The sequence below is a fragment of the Trichosurus vulpecula genome, chromosome 4, assembly GCF_011100635.1.
Source record: "Trichosurus vulpecula isolate mTriVul1 chromosome 4, mTriVul1.pri, whole genome shotgun sequence".
Taxonomy (NCBI): domain Eukaryota; kingdom Metazoa; phylum Chordata; class Mammalia; order Diprotodontia; family Phalangeridae; genus Trichosurus; species Trichosurus vulpecula.
In genome coordinates this window covers 57,826,785-57,836,190 of record NC_050576.1, presented here as the reverse complement: position 1 = coordinate 57,836,190, position 9,406 = coordinate 57,826,785, and the positions used below count along the sequence as shown (strand labels likewise).

The following is a 9,406-nucleotide window of genomic DNA, read 5'->3' as shown; positions in this document are numbered from 1 at the left end:
GGTTTTTTGGTCCTAGAATCTCTGAAGACCATCTACCAAGCCAAAAATGCCTGCAGGGGTCTAACTGAGTCACAAATCCTTGAAATCATGGCCTTACAGAAAGAGCACTGGCACTGGAGTCAGGAGACCTGGGTTCAAATCTTAACTTTGACATTTGTGACTTGTATGATTCTGGGCAAGGCATCTAACATCCTGTGCCTCTGTTTTTTTCATCTACAAAATGAGAGTTCTGCTAAATGGCTTCCAAGGTTCCTTCCATCTCTAAATCTTTAATGCTCTGATCCCAAATTTGAAGTGCAGCTAATTTGGGGACTTGATTCACTATTCAAGAATCTTCAGATCATCACTCTAGATATTAGCTATTTTTACTGATATATCACCAATGGGTTTAAGTTACTAGAAAGGTGCAGTTAATATAATGGTCAGTAAGGCTGCTTACTGGGCAACTAGGTGGCACCTGAGGAAGACTCCTCTTCATGACTTCAAATTTTACTTTAGACACTTACTAGCTGTGTGACCCTGGGCAAGTCTCTTAACTCCATTTGCCTCAGTTTCTTCATCTATAAAATGATCTGGAGAAGGAAATGGCAAACCACTCTAGTATCTTTACCAAGAAAACCCTAAATGGGGTCTCAAAGAGTCAGACATGAGTATAATGACTGACCAACAATAAAAGGCTGTTACTATACTTCTCTATCTTTCTAGCATGCTGAAGGATCATCGGTAGTTTCATCAACGTGAATCCCTCCCCCAATATAAATATCAGCTTCTGCATGCTTTTAGAAAAAGTTCCTACCAAGTTATTACGGTTGGGAAAAACAACCAAAATAAAAAGGTCCCCCGGGAGACAACCTTCTGGTGATGAAGCTGTCCCAACTTTGCTAGGCTGATCCTCACACACATATGGCTATTTCTAAGCCTGTACTGTCTTTCCTACCTGGAACACTCATACTTACTTGATAGAAGAGTAGTTAAACCACCTTTCCTCTCTATGTCTGTCTATAGAAACATACGTACTTACGTCTTTGAGCTCCTAGAAAGATGAGCATTATATAAATCCACAACTCTATTCCTGTGATTATTGCTATTATTTGTAAAACAAGGTGCCCCACTGAGATGTTATAAGGAATAACGAAATAAAAGTCCTGCGCAACCCAGATGGCGAAAGGCACAGGACAAATAGTAAAAAGATGAATCCGGCCTCATCCTTCCCCTCCACCCACTGGCCTTTTCATTGCTGTGTGCTATATGTCTGACCATTTATCCCACAGTCATGAATACGAGGCTGACTGCTGCTTCTGTTCTGGATACAATGCTCCCTGTTTCACAAAGGCCTCTGGGATGGGTGAATCAAATATAGAATTTGCTGAACAGCACAGAATATCAGCGGCATTCAAGCATCCAAATTCAACCTAACGATGCTAGGCTAAATCCGGGGTGTCAAAGAGACCATTCACCCTTGATGGCAATTGCTCGTGCTATTTTCTCCATCCCTGCTCTTTGCAAAGGAATTGGGAGGGGGAGGGGAGTGGGGCTTTCCCTGTGGTCAGTTTTTCTAGACAGGAGAGAGCATTAGTGACTTTTATTGTAGCAAGTATGGTCTAATGGGAAAAATAATGGTGCTGGGTTCTAATCTCAGTTCTACCAATCACTTTCTGTGTACTCTACCACAACACTTGGAATCTGAAAGGAAACCCCATAAACTCTATAGATAGACTGGATATTAGAGGTTGTTGCTTCTCAGTCGTGCCTGACTCTTCATGATGCCGTTTGGGGCTTTCTTGGCAAAGATACTGGAGGGGTTTGCCATTTCCTTCTCCAGATCATTTGACAGGTAAAGAAACTGAAGCAAACAGGGTTAAATGATTTGCCCAGGGTCACATTGCTGGGAAGTATCCGAGGCCAGATTTGAACTCAGGAAGATGAAACTTCCTACTTCCAGGCCTGGTGCTCAGTTCACTGTGGCACTACCTACCTGCTCAATAGAGGTTATGAAGCCCAATTCTCATTTTACACTTGAGGGAGCTAAAGCTTGGTGTGGTGACTAGTCCAAAGTTACACAGAGACAAGGAGCAAAGGCAGAATTTGAAATCAGACATGGAATTCTGGCTAGATCTGTAGTAGCTGTCCTACTGAACCATGGTATTTTCATTTTTAGACCTCAATTTCTTCACTTATAAAGAAAGTTTCGCCCAGGGTTTTTACTCTATCATTATATATCGCCAATGTGACTGACTCTTTTTCTTTCTCTCCCCCTCTCCCTCTCTCTTCCTCCTGCCTCTCTGCCCTCCTCCTTTCCTTTTCTCTTCTCACTCTTCCTTCTTTCCCCCTCCCTCTTACTCTCCCCTCCCTCTCCTTCCCTATCCTCTCTTTTTCATCCTTTCCCTCTCCCTCCCTTACCCCTTACCCTTCCCCGTTTTCACTCCTCCTTACTCTCCCCCTTCCTCCTTCCCCCCACTCCCCATTTTCTAAATCTTCTGATCCTCTGACCATGGTTCAAGTTCTGGCTGTTAATTAGCTAGCTGTGTGACTTTGAACAAGTTGCTTCATTTCCTCATCTGTAAACTAGGGATAATGATAACTATGCTTCTGACTCCTACAGAGTTGTGAGGGAAATGTTTTGTAAACCTTAAACACTGTGTAAGTGTGAGTTTGAGTTATCATCATCACTACTATTGCTTACACTGGCCAAGGGCCCATATGTTTCATATCCTTGCCTACTGCTGATAGAACATTAAAAACTAGGTAGGGTTGTTCAACTGGTAGAGGGTTGGACCTGGAGTCTGTAAGATCCGAGTTCAAATTCTCTCTCAAACATTTCTAGCTAGGTCTGCATCTGTACAGTGAGGTAGTTGAACTTAAGGGCCTCCAAGAGCCCTTTCAACTTTAAATTTATGATGCCATGACTACTTAGCAGCTTAGTTGCCATGCTTGTCAATCATAATTAAAGTAAACTTTGGTCTTGATCAGAAGAATTGGTTTCCCCCTCCCCCACCTCTGCCAATGGACTGCTGCCTGGTATTTTCTTTCGTGTCCTTTTTAATCACAAGAATAGAGCCAATGAACAGAAGTCAAATTTTTCCCTATTCTTTCCATGTGAGAAGAAACAAAACTGTCTCAAGTTTTTATAATAGTCCAGGCAGGTGGTGATGAAAGATTGAGGGAGTGTGGTGGCCGGGAGAATAGAGACAAAGGGGTAGATTACAGAGTCAGCATTGATGGAACTTGACAACTGATTGGACATGGGGTGCGGGAGTGGGGGGAGAGGGAAAGTCAGAGATAATAGTACCAAGATTTCAAAAGTGAGTGATGGAATGAATAGTGGTACCACTGACAAAAATAAGGAACTCAAAGGGGGCAGCTGATTTCAAGGGAAATCAAAGCTCACATTTTGTTAATGTCTCCAAGTTACCAAAGAGTCTTCCCCACAATAATCCTGTAGGGTTGGCAGTATATGTATTGTTGTCATTTCAACCTTACATATGAGTAGACTGAGGCATAGGGAGTTTAAAGTAAATTACACAGGGTCATAAATGTAGATACAAAAAGGGAAACTAAGGCATGATGGGTTTAAGTGACTTCTCCAGGGTCACAAAGGTAGACAAAGTGGCAGATTCAGAATTCAGACTCAGGTCTTCAGACTTGATCAATATACTTTCCATGATATCACATTTCATTTTGTTAGTAAAGCTTATTAAACTCTTGGTATCTAGAAGAAGCTGAACTAGCTACGTAGCTGGAGAGGATGAGAAAAGTCGGGAAGCAGATATTCTGGTGTTATTGGCTAGGTGCTAAGTGGAGAGACAGATGTACCTCAAGTTAGTAAGACCCGAGTTCAAAGTTAACCTCAGATACTTACTAACTGTGGCACCCTGGGCAAGCCACTTAACCTCTGTCTGCTTCAGTTTCCTCATCTATAAAATGGAGATCATATCATCTCCCTCCAAAGGTTGTTGTGAGGGTCAAATGAGAGGATATATTTAAAGCACTTAGCAAATCTTAAAGCTCTATACAAGTACTATTATTATTTTCATTACTAATGTTATTTTAATGTTAAAGTTTAAATATTAAATAATATATTAAACAATAATTTTTTCATTCTTTTGCAAAGAGCTGGGATGGAGAAAATAGCATAGTGGGAAGAGGTGAATCCATGGAGAAATATCAGATTGTCAAGGGAGAAATGGAATAAATAGAATAAATCCAAAGTCCTTGGAAATATCAGTATTACTGGGTCAAGAAGAGAAAGGGGTACCTGAGCTTATGTGGAGTACAGAGTCTAATTCATTTCATGAAGGCCATTGACTAAGAGAAGAATATCTGAAGATATTCTAAAGATATAACTAAAGAATATCTAAAGGATGATGAGAAGACTAGAGACCATGCTTTACAAGGATCATTTGAAGAACCCAGAATTTTTAGCTGAGAGTAAAAAATACTTGGGGCAGGGGAAGGAGATGTCATGACAGTTATGTTTAATTATTTGTTGCTGGTGGAAGAAGGATTAGATTTATTCAGCTTGATCCAAACCAGTAGAACTAGAAACAATTGATTGAAGTCTCAGAAAAGTATCTTGTAGCTCATAATGTTAGGAGAAAGTATGGAAGGCCTCCAGCATGGTGGCTCAAGGAATGTTTGGTAGAACATAGACAAGACTTCACAGAATAGGCAGGCATGCCTATTGCAGTTGTGATCTGCATCATCAGAGGAAATGTGTCCAAATTAATGAGATCACCTAACTATTTACATATATGTGAAGAAAAGTTTCCCAATGACCAAATCTTTCTAAAAATGCAAAGAATCATCGCAAAATGTTGCAATTTTACCATGTCTAGAGGTATTTACAGGTAGGCTGGATGACCACTTGTCAGGGAGGTTGTAGAAGGGATTCCTGTTCAGATATGGCCTGGATGAAATGATCATAGGATCATATTATCTTAGAACTGGTAGGAATCTCGGACTTTATAGTATAGAGATTCTTAACCTTTTCTTTGTCAGGGACTCCTTTAGTGGCCTGGTGAAGCCTAGAAACCCCTTTACAAAATGATCCTTTTTGATGTATAAAACAAAGTATATAGGATTACAAAGGAAACCAGTTATATTGAAATAAAGATTATTCTTTTGCCATCCAAGTTCATAGACCCCCTGGAATCTATCCATGGATCCCTTGGGAGTCTATGGTTCCCAGGTAAGGAAACTCTGTATATTCAATCTGTACACAGCCCCTTCCTTCCAAAACTGAAATTCTAGAAGAATTAGAATATGAATTTCATTTTACTTAAGTTATCCACACTTGAAGATAAGTTTAATCACTTAGCCCACATTTTCCAAACCATGACACCACCTTCTGACAGTTACCTTATGCCTAAGAGGAATGAACCTAGTCTCTACAGTGTGTTCCTTGCAGTTTCTATTTTATTTTAGTGATGGCAAATGTCCAAATGAGGGACTTACCTTTTTGTTGTGGGATGGCAAAAATGAAAGAAATAATACTCCCCTTTTTCTTGTTTTTTTTTTAGCCTTTTTTGTAAATAAGACTAGCTCTTTACCTACACTGGGTAGGACTAAGCAAGCCTAAGATTCTATGATTCTTTTATAACTTTGGGCCACTTTTGCTTCTAAACTTCATTTGACTCATATTGACTACTGGGGACATCTTAATAATAACATGCTTAGAGTTCTCTCCTTCTCACCTCATACCCCATTGGGGGGTGGGGAAGGAAAAAAATGTCTTTAACAAATATGCCTGGTCAAACAAAACAAATTCTTTATTGGCTATGTTAAGAATATCTATCTTGTTCTACTTCCTAAATCAATCACCTCTTGTAACAGATGGCATGTTTCATCCTCCATGCTCTGGAATCTTGAATAGTCATCGTACTGAACATAATTCTAACGGTTTTCAAAGTTGTGTGTTGGTTTTGTTTTTTTTTTTATTTACTAAAAACACAAAGGAATAAATTTTATTCAGTATAATCCCTACAATTAGTTTCCCAAAAGACAACAAGAAACAGGGTATGAGAACCAAATGCAAAAAACCAAATATAACATTCCGTACTCACAATTTTAATTTTTTTCACTGACAAGTTGCACAGGGGAAAAAAGTGAACTTTTATTTTAAAACTGGAAGTCAGTTTTGGGATCTGCTTTAAGATTAAAGTAGCTTATTCCAGCCACCTGAATTATAAGCATACCCTAAAATTCTGATAACTTTCATCCAAGAAAAAAGTCAAACATAACTTCCTATTAAAAGGAAACACAAATGCCAGTAAGCCACATGGAAAACACCATTCAAACTCAACATTTCAGTAATTTACACTGTCCCTAGATGCAAAGACAATGAAATGCTTCTTATTCAAATGCTTCAAAGACCAAATGTTTCCCTTTAACAAATCAAAATTGTTTCAGAATTAGATACAAGTTCATCTGGCAAAATGATCTAAGATATGGTCTATATAAAATAAAATGTGTTGTTTTAGTCTCATGAAGAATCACATGCAGGAGAAATGATTCCTTCTATTGAGATCAACTAACATCTTGATTGGCCAAAAATTTTATACTCCAACAGCCCTGATGTGACATATCTATCCATTAATGTGAAAATAAATGTACTATTGGCTTTTCTGAGCAACACTTTTAGTCACAGGGGGCTGCTGCTGATGAATTCTATGTAACTACATCATCTTCATTTGGCATTTGTTTTATTTCTACATCATTACTACAAAAGTAGTCTGTTTCCTGTGAATAGTAATATATTTTATGTGGGCAAAAATGAGTTAAATGGAACTGAATTCAAGTTTGTTATGAGCTGGAGGTGGTTATACTCATCTGAGCCTTTCTCCAAAGTTTCTGAAGCAGTTTTGATTTATATATGTGCTAAAGTTAATCCTTGATATATAAAATGCATTTGCAGTCATATTGTATAGCTTGCTACAGATAGATTATACTTCCTAAGCAAAACAGGACTAAGTGGAAAAGAATGAGTAAACTAACTACTCCTTCAGCATTATCTTTATAACTTCCACTTCTACTGCTTCATCATAGCCTTCTGGCAAAATACTGACACTTCATGTTATAATTCTAAAGATACATAGATTTAAAAATTGATTTGCACAAAGAAATATGAAAACCTAATATACAACAAATCTGTTTTTTAAAAGTACAAAAATAACATCTATGCCAATTGTTTTATCATGCTGATAATTTGCAGTACATATGTAAGAGATAGTTCAGATTTAGTCACCCAAATATTTATAGCATGTATACTGTATATCCTGAATATAATGAACACACTACCCTAAGTTTAGATTATTAGTCAGAATGTGTATTCAAAATATTTTCTATACCAAATACTGCAATAACCCAAACTCTGCATATATAAGATGCCAATAGTTACAACAACTTTTGTTCTACTTGATTATTAAAAGCATTTCATTAGCAAGCTATTAATATTAAGCACACTAAAAGCTACAACAGTCCAAGAGTCCATTACCTTATATAAAGAAATCCAAAATGTACAAAATATACAACTATAAAAAAAGCAGGGAACATTCATGGCCATGCAAAAATCTTAACTAATAAAACTGCATAGAAATGCAATTTAAAACGGTGAACTCAAACAAATTTTTACATAACACTTATGACACAAAGTCAGCAGTCAATTCTGCTTAACACAATGCTTAACCAACAAAGATTTAAAAAAGGAAATACATTCTTTTTGCTGGTGTTTATCAGATCTTTGAATTCATGGGAACAATCCAAATCAGCAGCCTTTATAAATTATCTCTGTCTCATGAAATTAACTCTTTAACAGTCTTTTTAATGAAATCTTTTCTTTCAGACAAATCATAAGCAGGATAGTTTTCATACACCTCTTTGCAAATCTGTTTCATTGTGACTTCTTCCAAGTTGGCATTGGCCAGAAGTTTCTTTACAGTCTCTTTTAGTTCTTCATCTGTAGGTGGTTTCTTCAGCTTTTTAATTAAAGGTTCATCATCTGAACTATCTTCAGATTCACTTTCTTTTTTGGAATTATTTTGATTTTTCTTAGTGGTACTGCTATCTGCCTTCTTGACATTGGCACTTTTAAGAGATTTTTTGCTTTTAGAAGGAGTTTTTTGTTTGGGTTTTTCTTTTTTAGATGTCTTTTCAGGTGGCTCTTTATCTTCTTCCTCTGAAGAGTCTTTTTCCTTTTTCTGCTCTTCACTACTAGATTCATCTGATAAAATTTCAGGGCATTTAGTACGTTTAGCCTTCCTTGACATTCCAGAGCTGCTCCGTTCCTTTTTACTGCCTTTGCTTGGTGTTTTTTTTGATTTTGGCAATGGCTTGCCAGAAGGCTTTGGATGCATTAAGAAATTCAAGATTCTGGTTACCAACTCACTATTTATGCCTGATCTCTCCAAATCAAGAACTTCACAGATGCTCTTTAACATAGCATTCCTAAATTTTTTCAACATTTCTTCCTTTTTTTTATACTGGTCACTTCCTTTTTCGAAGGGAAAGCCACTGAACTGACCCACATTCTTCTTCAGAGAAGCTACTGTGCCTGGCCTGTTGTAAAGTAGTTTATGAAGATTTCTAAGTTCATCAGTTTTCTTCTTACTTAGAAAGAAGTGTATTCTTTCAATTTCACAAAGTTTCTGTCCCTTTCCTTGGGCAATTGTAAATGGTTCCCTTTGTAAGGAAGATACTTGCATTGTCAACCTCTCTACTTTCTTCTTCTCCCTCTTGCCTTCCACGATGAGACTCTTTTCTTTTTCTTCCTCCTCATCCTCTTCATCTTCCTCCTCCTCCTCCTCTTCCTCTTCGCTCTCCTTCTTGTCAGGCACCTCGGGGTCTCTCTTCAGGGCGGCCTGGGAAGACAGATCCTCCCCCTCTGGGGCCGGAGCGGATGAAGACATGCTGACAACCGGTAGGTCCGAGATGCCTGGCGCCCGCCTGGCTCGTGAGGCTAGAGGAAGGTTCCCGAGGCTGGCGGGTGGAGGAACGGCGGAAGACCCTTTTTTGCCTTTTTCGCGCGTGACGCTTCTGCACAGCGTCCCTCCCGAGAAGCCACCAGATTTTCAAAATGGAGGTTCGAGAAGCAAGCGGGAATGCCTTGTTTTGTTTTTTAAACAGTCCTGTTGTACGACTCCTAGCTGCTTATTTCCTTCCTCATCAGTCTTCAAAACTGCTAATTTTTACAATATTGATATAAAAATATAAGTTACTTCACTCTGCATCAGTTCAAACAAGTCTTTCCAGGTCTCTTTGGTATTATCTGTTTGCCCGTTTCATTTAGCACAGAAGTAATATTCCATTGTGTTTATTTACCACAAATTTTTCTTTTATTAGTTATCTCTACATGGATCTGGTTGAGTCTGATCATGTTCCTCCACTGCTCCAAAAACTCCATTGGCCCCCT

At 38.3% G+C, this 9,406-nt stretch overlaps 1 protein-coding gene across 1 annotated transcript; it reads right to left on the bottom strand.

The window, feature by feature from the left end:
• Positions 1-5,945: 5,945 nt before the first annotated feature.
• On the bottom strand, positions 5,946-9,074 carry LOC118849146 (protein DEK). Its single transcript, XM_036758226.1, has one exon. It carries the CDS (start codon positions 8,901-8,903, stop codon positions 7,791-7,793), a length of 1,113 nt encoding a protein of 370 aa, XP_036614121.1. The 5' UTR covers positions 8,904-9,074; the 3' UTR covers positions 5,946-7,790.
• Between the last annotated feature and the right edge of the window lie 332 nt (positions 9,075-9,406).

Bases quoted from the DNA above. Each gene is read 5' to 3' on its own strand.
- LOC118849146 (XM_036758226.1), bottom strand. From the start codon at position 8,903: ATGTCTTCATCCGCTCCGGCCCCAGAGGGGGAGGATCTGTCTTCCCAG.